Source organism: Carcharhinus amblyrhynchos, chromosome 5, assembly GCF_965287045.1.
Source record: "Carcharhinus amblyrhynchos chromosome 5, sCarAmb.v2.hapA, whole genome shotgun sequence".
Taxonomy (NCBI): domain Eukaryota; kingdom Metazoa; phylum Chordata; class Chondrichthyes; order Carcharhiniformes; family Carcharhinidae; genus Carcharhinus; species Carcharhinus amblyrhynchos.
The window spans coordinates 125380156-125391377 of NC_137328.1; the positions used below are offsets into that span (position 1 = coordinate 125380156).

Below are 11222 nucleotides of genomic sequence, written 5' to 3' on the forward strand. Positions count from 1 at the left end.
GGGGGCATAGCTTTAAATTAAGGGGTGGTAGTTATAGGACGGATGTCAGAGGTAGGTTCTTTACCCAGAGGGTGGTGAGGGATTGGAATGCCCTGCCTGCTGCAGTTGTAAATGCGCCTAGTTTGGGGGCGTTTAAGAGATCCGTGGATAGGTTTATGGATGGAAAGGATTTGGTTTAGGTTAGAGGGTCATTGTTTCTTAACTGGTCGGCGCAACATCGTGGGCCGAAGGGCCTGTTCTGCGCTGTAATGTTCTATGTTCCACCACATTCTCAGGCAGTACGTTCCAAACTTTAACCACTTCATGCATGAAAAAGTGTTTCCTTATATCACTTTTGAAATAACTTCTCAGAGGCCAGTGTCCTTCACCAGATTGCCTTTATTTGTAAACTCTATTCCACTCAGCATGCTTCTGGTATACAGTCAGAATCCGGAGTATCAGAATGCCTGACACTCCCAATTTTATATACTAATGAGATTCCCTGATTGGAACAGGCAGTTATGACCAATTTTATTGGCCAACCAAATAAACTAACTCAAGCTCACGAGGGGGCAAATTAAAAGGGACAGCTCCCTGAAACAAAAGACAAAATGGAAAGGAAACTTAAAACATCAATTTAAGAGAGAGTAAATGGGTCAATAGTGCACCCCAGTCACTGCAGTGCCCAGCAGGCATGGAAGGCATCAATGGTGCCCTTGGACACTGCATTCCCCCTCTCCAGCAACACCTGGCTGCGAGTCTAGCTGCTGTAGAGGGGCAGACAGTCAGGTTGGATGACATCTTGGTCACCCACTGCCTGGACCTGTTTGTGGCAAGCTTTGCCAGGCCCAGGAGCAGGGTACAGGCAATTATGACCTCCATCAGGAAGCTCATATCCAAGAGGTCAACCTCATATACCTCCTTGAAATTAATACAGCTTTTGCTTCTTTTGCAAATTATTTTAATCTGTGCCCTCTCATTCTCGACCCTTTTATAAATGGGAGTAATTGCTCCATACCAACACTGCCCAGATCCCTCATGATTTTGAATACCTCAATTAAATCTGCTCTCAGCCTTCTCTTATCTCAGTAAAACAGTCCCAGCTTCTCCACTCTGTCTTCATAACTGAAGTTCCTCATCCCTGGAACCATTCCCTTGAATCTTTTCTGCACTCTCACCAGTGCCTTCCCATCCTTCCTAAAGGGCAGAGCCTAAAACTGGATTCATTAGTCCAGCTGAGACCGAATTAGTTTCTTATCCAAGTTCAATATAACCTCCTTGCTCCTGTACACAACGCCCCGATTAATAAAGCCTAGGATGCTATTATGTCAGGAAGAGGGAAAGGTGATGAAGGGCTTGGTAAAGGTGAAGCCAAGCGGCACCGCAAGGTGCTCCGCGACAATATTCAAGGTATTACCAAGCCTGCCATCACGTCTGGCTCGCCGCGGAGGAGTCAAGCGTATCTCCGGCTTGATCTATGAGGAGGTCCACGGGGTGTTGAAGGTGTTTTTGGAGAATGTGATCAGGGACTCGATAACCTACACTGAACATGCCCAGTGCAGAACGGTGACCACCATGGATGTGGTGTACGTGCTAAAGCGCCAAGGGCGGACTCTGTATGGCTTTGGTGGTTGAGGATAGGGTAAAGGGGAACAGCGACTTACCTTCACTGACTAATGCGCATATGCGTCAGAGTCCCACTGCTCCTACACATTGTACCCTTTATTTTATAATACCGTACCATGTTCTTTGTAACAAAATAACTTGACATTTTGTCACTTCATCTGCTACCACCACCTCAAAGTTCACAAAACTTCTGAGTTTTGTATGATCCACAAGTTTCAAAATTGTCCCCTGTACGCCAAGATCTAGATGTAGAGATGCCAGCATTGGATTGGGGTAAACACAGTAAGGAGTCTCACAACACCAGGTTTAAGTCCAACCACTTTATTTGACAGTAATCTCACAAGCTTTCAGAAACAGTGTTCCTTCGTCAGGTGTGTGGAAGGTTCCTTGTGGGATTACTATCAAATAAACTGGTTAGACTTGAATCTGGTGTTGTGAGACTTCTTACTGCAAGATCTAGGCCATTAATAAACATCAGGAAAACCACGGGCTCCGGCACTAACGTTTGGGGAACTCCACTGTAAGCCTTCGTCAATCCTGGGAAACATCCATAAATCACTACTCTGTTTCCTGTAATTTAGCCAATTTCGTAACCATGCTGCTACTTTTTATTCCATGAGCTACAGCTTTTCTCACGAGATGTAGCAATGTGGGCAGAGTGTGTGATTTCACTTTGTCAGTGTTACTTTTATACTGTTAACACTATCTGTGTTGTTCTTATATTCTAAACAATGGCAATGAGGAGAATGCTTCTCTAAAATGAGATGACTGTGGAATCTTACATATAATCATATTTACAAATAATTTTATATGTTTGGCAGAAGATTAGCTTTTCTACTTTATAAGGCTGTGGGGATTTTGAGCCTGACTACAAATCCATTTGTTGTAGTCAAATACGCTGCTTCCAGTCAGACTTATAGTTAAGTATCAGTCTCTGGAGCTGGATTGCAGCCCGAACCAAGTATGTTTTCTTTGCAGTAGTTATGTATAATTAACTTATATTTATATGAAGCTCTTTCACACCTGGACTTGCTCCAAAGTGCTTCAGGATCAGAGTGGTCACAGCTGTAATATAGGGAAATGCAACTGCCGATTGTGTGGATTAGAGGGATTAGCCAGGCTAAATTGCCCCCGAGTGTCTAAAGATGTGTGGGTTAGGTGGATTGGTGCACTGCAGGGAATCTGTGGTTCTGTGGAGGGGGCAGGTGGCCTTTGCTCCTGAAAGACATTTCTTCCAACAGTGTAGCAGTTCATGAATACTGCACTGAGATCCAAAACCAAGTCGTTGTTTGTAGGTTTATGAAGGATGCAATAAAACTCCCACAGTGTGAAATTAAAGAAAGTGTTGTGACAAATATCTAGAACTAGAGGGCACAGCCTCAAGATAAGGTGGGGGGGGTGGTGGCGTGCAGCTTAGAACAGAGTTGAGGAGGAACTTTTTCACTCAAAGGGTGGTGAATCTCTGGAATTCTCTGCCCGTTGAAGTGGTGGAGGCTACCTCACTAAATATATTTAAGACGCGGGTAGATAGGTTTTTGGTAGGCAAGGGAATTAAGGGTTATGGGGAGAAAGCGGGAAAGTGGAACTGAGCCACTTCAGACCAGCCATGATCTTATTGAATGGCGGGGCAGGATCGAAGGGCTAGATGGCCTACTCCTGCTCCTATTTCTTATGTTCTGGTCTTATGTTCTTATCTTCTTATCTGACTAAAACAGAATAAAGCAAAGCCATAGAGCCACTCATTATCAATTAGTTCGTGATTTTGCTATACTGTACATGGGGGAAAATTCCTCCCAGTATTACTCCCACTGTACTTCAGTAGTAAGTGTAGTGAGGGAAACCACATAACACAGTGTTAGGTTTCTTAAGGCAGGAACTGGGCTTTAAATTCATAACCTTCTGACTCAAAAAGCAAGAGTGCTATCACACAGCCGATAGATAAACAAGATCAGTACAAAGCCCTGAAGTTCATTAGTTTTGCTATTTCCAGTCTTGCTCTCTGTTTCTTAGACTCCTTAAACCCTGTTTCTTGCACCAAGGTTTTAGTTGCTATTATTATTTATCCATTTACTTGAAGTCCATTTTTGTTTGATAGGAATTGTGAAGCACCTTGGGATTTTTCTATTTTAAAGCTCTGTATAAAATGTAAAAGCAAAATAATTGCAGGTACTGGAGCTCTGAAATGAAAGCAAAGTGCTGGATAAACTCAGCACACCTGGCAGCACCTGTGGAGAGAGAAACAGAGTTAATATTTGAAGTCTGATTTGACTCTTCTTTGGAACTGAAGGGCGGCACGGTGACACAGTGGTTAGCGCTGCTGCTTCACAGTGCCACGAATCAGGGTTCGATTCCTAGCTTAGGCCACTGACTGTGTGGAGTCTGCACGTTCCCCCTGTGTCTGCGTGGATTCCCTTCAGGTGCTCCGGTTTCCTCCCACACTCCAAAGGTGTGCGAGTTAGGTTGATTGGCCATGCTCAATTGCCCTTTAATGTCAGGGGAATTAGTAGGGTAAATAATGGGATTACAGGGTTAGGGTTAGGGCCTGGCTGAGATTGTTGTGGGTGCAGGCTCAATGGGCCGAATGGCCTCCTCCTACACTGTAGGGATTCAATGATTCTACAAGATAGAAATATGATGGGATTGAATATAAAAGTAGGGAGGTCTTGCTGCAGCTGTATAGGGCATTGGTGAGGCCGCAGCTGGAGTACTGTGTGCAGTTTTGGGCGCCGCACCTGCGCAAAGATATTTTGGCCTTGGAGGGAGTGCAGAGGAGGTTTACTAGGCTGATACCGGAGTTGAGGGGGTTGAGCTATGAGGAGAGGCTGAATAAACTGGGCTTGTACTCGTTAGAGTTTAGAAGAATGAGGGGAGATCTCATTGAGACGTATAAGATGATGAATGGGATGGACAGGATAGAGGTGGAGAGACTCTTGCCACTCAAAAAAGACAGTAGGACTAGGGGGCACAGCCTCAAGATAAAAGGGTGGCGGTTTAGAACGGAGTTGAGGAGGAACTTCTTCACTCAAAGGGTGGTGAATCTCTGGAATTCTCTGCCCGTTGAAGTGGTGGAGACTGCCTCGCTAAATATTTTTAAGACGCGGGTTGATGGGTTTTTGATAAGAGAGGGGATTAAGGGTTATGGGGAGAAAGCGGGAAAGTGGAACTGAGCAGCGACAGATCAGCCATGATCTTATTGAATGGCGGGGCAGGCTCGAAGGGCTAGATGGCCTACTCCTGCTCCTATTTCTTATGTTCTTATGTTTATGCTGTTGAAGAAAAAGGTACGTGAAGCAAAAGGGAAGATCAAGGGATTAAAGGGATGCGGAGGTTAAATTACAAAGATGACATAGAGCAAAGGCAATGGGAGTGGTGATGATAGTGGGAAAGATACAAAGCATTGGTTCAGTGAAGTGGGAATAGAAGAATAAAGGTCAGCTCTGATAGCAAAAGCAAGATTCAAATTGCCACGTGCCGGGGGTGGGGCAGGGGAGGGATGGGGGGTGGGAAGACGGCAATCAAACTGGAGGATAGAGTTCATGGTCTAAGTTGTTGAACTCGATTTTGATTCCGGAAGGCTGCTGTGTGCCTAATCGGAAGATGAGGTATTGTTCCTTCAGCTTGTATTGGGCTTCACTGGAACACAGCAGCAGGCTGAGGACATAAGTGTGAGCGTGAGAGCAAGATGATGAAATGACAAGTGACAGGAAGGTCAGGGTTATGCTTGTGGGCTGAACAAATATGTTCCTGTCTCTCCAAGTAGAGGCAAGCACATTGTGAGCAGTGAATGCAATAGACTAAATTGAAAGAAATACAAGGAAATCGCTGCTTCACTGGGAAGGAATGTTTGTGATTTTCGACAGCGAGGAGGGAGGAGGTAAGGGGAGTGGGTGTTATACTTCCTGCGATTGCATGGGAAGGTGCTGACAGAGGATTGGGGTGTTGGAGGTTGGAGTGCTAATGGGAGGGGGAGAGGAAGATGTTTTAAGATAATTTGTTACAGACGATGATGAAAAAAGTAGCTTCTCAGAGGCCTGGTAGCATTTCAAACTAGTTCCATGGATGAATTAACTCTGCTGCAATTTCCCCTTCACTTACTATTGTTGGTAATGTTTAACCAATTATATTGATGGTTGAAGAATTGGGAAGATTTTCTCTTAAAGAAAAGAGTAATGTTTAACACTGGTGATGATGTTGCCAAAATTTCATATGCTCGGTACCTGTTCACACAGTACATTAAAAAATATCTTAAGGTGTCTAAGTGTCCTGGACCTGACCTATTTTGTCAACTTATGATTTATTATTTACACTAACTTAATATTGAAAAGGAAGTGATAAAGTGGTAATGATTGCTCGGGGCTGGCCTGGAAGCTCGACAATTATGAAAGGTACAGATTAATGAATTATCTCTTAGTGTCATTGTCATACAGTGCAGAAAAGGCATTTCGGCTCATCGAGTCTGCACTGACAATCATTACCACTAAAGGATAATTCCATTTTCCTGCACTTGTCCCATATCCTTGAATGTTATGATGTTTCAAATGCTCATCCAAATATTTTTGAAAGGTTGTGAGGGTTTCCGGCTCCCACCACCCTCTGAGAGGGCCAAAAGGTTTAGCGGCCCCAAACTGGCCATGAAGAAAACTTTCATTGAATTATGTAGCAATTACAACCCAGAATTGAAATATGTAGCTCAGCCACTTGGTGTTCTGCGGCACGGTGGTTAGCACTGCTGCTTCATAGCGCCAGGGATCCGGGTTCGATTCCAGGCTTGGGTCACTGTTTGTGTGGAGTCTGCATGTTCTGTGTGGAATTGCTCCGGTTTCCTCCCACATTCTGAAAGACTTGCTGGTTAGGTGCATTGACCTGAACAGGTGCCAGACTGTGGTGACTAGGGGAATTTCACAGCAACTTCATTGCAGTGTTAATGTAAGCCTTACTTGTGACTAATAAATAAATAAACTTTATCCTCTGCACAAGCTTGATTCCATGTACCTACCTTGATCTCTTGTCCCTTCATTGCCTTTCCTATTTTAATTTATTTTTCTTTGCCCTTGTGATGTGGGCATCACTGGCTAGGCCAGCATTTATTGCTTATCCCTAATTAACCTGAAGAAGGTGATGATGAGCCATTTTCTTGAATCGCAGCAGTCCATCTGCAGTAGATTTCTTCAATCATTGAGCCTAGTGCACTGAATAGACTCAAAAATCTCTGTTTCCAAAAAATTTCCTGCTCTCTATCCTAAATCTGTTATTTTATCCCAGTTGTCGTTGGGTGAAAATCCCTCAAATTGAATATGACTGCTACAATGAAACAGCTTTTTAAAAAAAGTTTAAAAACTACGACAAAAATGGTGCAAGAATTTATATCCAGATGCAGTTTACGAATCAATATGTTATGGTTAATTTTAATGTATACTAATGAAATATTTGCCTCGTACAGGAATTTTTAACTCATATAGTCTGAATCAAGATGCAACTGAGAGAATGTTAGAGTAAGCATTCCAGAAGTAGTTATGTTTGTGTCCCTATGCCAGGTTTCTTCAAACATGGGTTTGTGTGTATTACCACAATTTTAAAGCAATGAATTTTACTGACGACAGAATTACTCTACAGTTTGAAGAAGTAAATCCATGCGCTGCTTGAAGTGTCGATACAACCAGTTCAAAATCAGAGAATGTCTACAATGCAGAAAGAGGCCATTTGGCCCATTGAGTCTTCACCAACTCTGCGACAGAGCATCCTACCCAGGCCCACCCCTGCCCTTTCTCTGTAACCCCACACATTCAAGCTGCCAAACCTCCTAACCTACACATCTTTGGACACTAAAGGGCAATGTAGCATGGCCAGTCCACCGAACCTGCACATCTTTGGTGTGTGGGAGGAAACTGCAGCAGGCGGAGGAAAGCCACGTAGACACAGGGAGAATGTGCAAACTCCACATTTTTTAAAATTCGTTCATGGGACATGAGTGTCACTGGTTGGCCAGCATTTATTGCCCATCCCTAGTTGCCTTTGAAAAAGTGGTGGTGGGTGGATTGCAGTGATTCAAGGTGGCCTTCTTGAATTGCTGCAGTCCATGTTCAGTGGGTTGACCCACAATGCCTTTAGGAAGGAAATTCCAGGACTTTGACCCAGCGACTATGAAGGAATGGCCAATATATTTTCACGTCAGGATGGTGAGTGGTTTGGAGGGGAACTTGCAAGTGGTGGTGTTTCCGTCTATCTGCTGTTCTATTCCTTCTAGATGAAGGTGGTTCTGGGTTTGGAAGGTGCTATCTAAGCATCTTTGATGAGTTGCTGCAGTGCATCTTGTAGATAGTACACACTGCTGCTACTAAGCATCGATGGTGGAGGAATTAAATATTTGTAGATGTGGTGCCAATCAGTTGAGCTGCTTTGTTCTGGATAGTGTCAAGCTTCTTGAGTATTGTTGGAGTTGCACCCATCCAGGCACATGGGGAGTATTCCATCACACTCCTGACTTAGGCCTTGTAGATGGTGATTAGGCTTTGGGGAATCAGGGAGTGAGTTACTCGCCGCAGTATTCCTAATCTTGAAGACAGTCACCCGGAGGCTGGAATTGCACATTGATCTCAACTCGGGTGGCAGTGTTTGTATTGTCTTTGGGATGCGAAGTGTGACATCACTAAGGAGTTGCTACTCGTGATTATTATCTGTCTTCACACTCTCCTTGCCCTCACCATCCTGCTGATTATATCTGCATTATCCTGCATACTATACTTTGCTGACAAAGCAACCCACTTGACTGGCAGCTCACCCACCACTTTCATTGTTCACTTCCTCTACCACTACTATGCAGTGGCAGATGTGTGCGCCATTTACAAGATACACTGCAAAAATTTGCCAAATCTTCTTAGAGTTTGCCTTCCAAATCTGTATCTGTACCAAGAAGAAAAGCAACAGAATAATGGGAACACCACCAACTGCAAGTTCTCCATCATGCCACATACCATTCTCACTTGGAGATATATAACCACTCTTTTGCTATTGTTGGGATAAAATCCTGAAACTCTGCACCTTGCAGCCCTGTCTTTAACTGAAAGCCACATACTGCCTCTTTAACTTCAGTGAAAAGAGCCTTATTCAGATTCTGATCCTTTTGGTCCCTTGACTTCAGTCTTCCTGTGATTTTCCTCTTTTCGTTCCCTCGTATCTGGAATTATCTTTTCTTTAGCTCTTGAGACTTGCTTTCTGCCCCTTTATTCTCCTGCCAGTACTGGTAGCTTCTGTGGAAAGCTTCTTGCTTTTAGCTTACGTGGTTCTAGACTGACAAACTACTTTTGATTTTTAGTGTGAGCCCCTGGTTGCTGAGCAACAGCTTAATGCTTTTTAACCCTTGTAATTATTTTTATGTTATAAACTCTTAATTACAATGCAGGCAAAGTTTAAACTTAGACTTGCTGGCACCTTGGTTTAATATGAAGTTAACGTTAACCCTTAAAACACAAATATGGAAATACAAATTAAGCTTAAATGTATATCTTATTTCTAATATAAACTACTTTAACTGTCTCCGACAACATGGAGGCTACAAAAATATATTGGATAGATTAAGTGAGCAGGCAAAGATCTGGCAAATGGAGTATAATGTGGGAAAATGTGATCTTTTTCATTTTGGCAGGAAAATTAAAAAGCATATTATCTAAATGGTGAGAGATTGCAGAGCTCTGAGGTGCAACAGGATCTGGGTGCCCTACTGCATGAATCACACAAGGCTACTTTTGCAGGTAAAGCAAGTCATGAAGAAAGCTGGTAGAATATTAGAATTCATTGCAAGAGAAATAGAATACAAAAGTTGGGGGGAGGTTGGGGGAAGGTTATGATTCAGTTGTACAAGGTGCCAATGAGAGAAAATTTGGAGATCTGTGTACATTATTGGGACTTTGATGTTGTGGCCATTTCAGAGACATGGATAGAGCAGGGTCAGGAATGGTTGTTGCAGGTCCCGGGGTTCAAATGCTTCAGTCGGAGTAGAGAAGGAGGTAGAAGGGGGGGAGGGGTAGCATTATTGGTCAAGGACTGTATCACAGTGTCAGAGAGGAAGTTTGATGAGGACTTGTCTGTTGAGGTAGTATGGGCGGAGATTAGAAATAGGAGAGGAGAGGTCACCCTGTTGGGAGTCTTTTACAGACCTCCTAAAAGTTCTAGAGAGGTTGAGGAAAGGATTGCGGAGACGATCCTGGTTAGGAGTGAAAGTAATAGGGTAATTGTTATGGGGGACTTTAACTTTACTAATATTGATTGGAATTGCTATAGCTCTAGCTCGTTAGAGGGGTCAGTTTTTGTACAAAGCGTGCAGGAAGGTTTTTTGACTCAGTATGTAGATAGGCCAACTAGAGGTGAGGCTATATTGGATTTGGTGCTGGGAAATGAGCCAGACCAGGTGCGACTTGGAAGTTGGTGTGCATTTTGGTGATAGTGACCACAATTCGGTTACGTTCACCTTAGTGATGGAAAGGGATAGGCATGAACCTCGGGTCAGTAGTTTTAGCTGGGGGAAGGGTAATTATGAGGCTATTAGGAGAGAATTAGGAAGCATAGGTTGGACTAGGAGATTACAGGGACTGGGTATGTCCGAAATGTGGAGTTTTTTCAAGGAGCAGCTACTGCGAGTCCGTGATAGGTATGTCCCTGTCAGGCAAGGAGGATTTGGTAGGGCTAGGGAACCGTGGTGCACTAAAAAAGTTGATTCGTTGGTTAAAAAGAAAAAGGAGGCTTATGTTCGGATGAGGCTTGAGGGCTCAGGTAGTGCATTAGAAAGCTTTAGATTGGCTAGGAGGGAGTTGAAGAGTGAGTTAAGAAGGGCTAAAAGAGGACATGAGAAGACTTTGGCTGATAGGATTAAGGAGAATCCTAAGGCGTTCTATAGGTATGTCAAGAACAGAAGGTTGGTTAGGGCAAGATTAGGGCCAGTTACAGACAGTAGAGGGAAGTTGTGTGTGGAACCGGAAGAGATTGGAGAGGCATTGAACCAATATTTCTCTTCGGTGTTCACGCAGGGGGACATGAATATAGCTGAGGAGGACACTGGGTTGCAGGGGTGTAAAATAGACAGTATTGCAGTTGATAAGGGGGATGTGCTGGATATTCTAGAGGGTTTGAAAATAGATAAGTCCCCTGGTCCGGATGGGAGTTACCCTAGGATTCTCTGGGAGGCAAGAGAGGTGATTGCAGAGCCTCTGGCTCTGATCTTCAGGTCGTCGTTGGTCTCTGGTATAGTACCGGAAGATTGGAGGATAGCGAATGTTGTCCCATTGTTTAAGAAGGGGAACAGAGACTTCCCCGGGAATTATAGACCGGTGAGTCTTACTTCTGTTGTGGGCAAGATTTTAGAAAAAATTATTAGGGATAGGATTTATAGTTATTTGGAGAGTAATTAATTGATTGGAGATAGTCAGCATGGTTTTGTAGCAGGTAGGTCGTGCCTTACTAACCTTATTGAGTTTTTTGAGAAAGTGACCAAAGAGGTGGATGGGGGTAAGGCAGTTGACGTGGTATATATGGATTTTAGTAAGGCGTTTGATAAGGTTCACCATGGTAGGCTTCTGCAGAAAATGCAGATGTATGGGATTGAGGGTAGTCTAGGAAATTGGATC

The 11222-nt window shown here is 43.7% G+C and overlaps 2 protein-coding genes across 5 annotated transcripts in view; both read left to right on the top strand.

Annotated features, from left to right (window-relative positions):
* Positions 1 to 11222, top strand: part of lifra (LIF receptor subunit alpha a) — a 237781-nt gene that overhangs the window by 101006 nt on the left and 125553 nt on the right. The window contains exon 2 of one of the 4 annotated variants that reach the window (XM_080189541.1): positions 9248 to 9346. The exons of 2 other annotated variants lie outside the window; for them this stretch is intronic. The gene's annotated coding sequence lies outside the window, so the exon portion shown is untranslated. Of the gene's footprint in view, positions 1 to 5455; positions 5480 to 9247; positions 9347 to 11222 lie in introns of those variants that run through there. One more of the 4 variants, XM_080189546.1, reaches the window with a different exon arrangement.
* LOC145343523 (histone H4-like) lies at positions 1305 to 1614 on the top strand. Its single transcript, XM_080189774.1, is given in 2 exon segments — positions 1305 to 1408; positions 1410 to 1614. Coding segments are annotated over 2 exon segments (309 nt in total).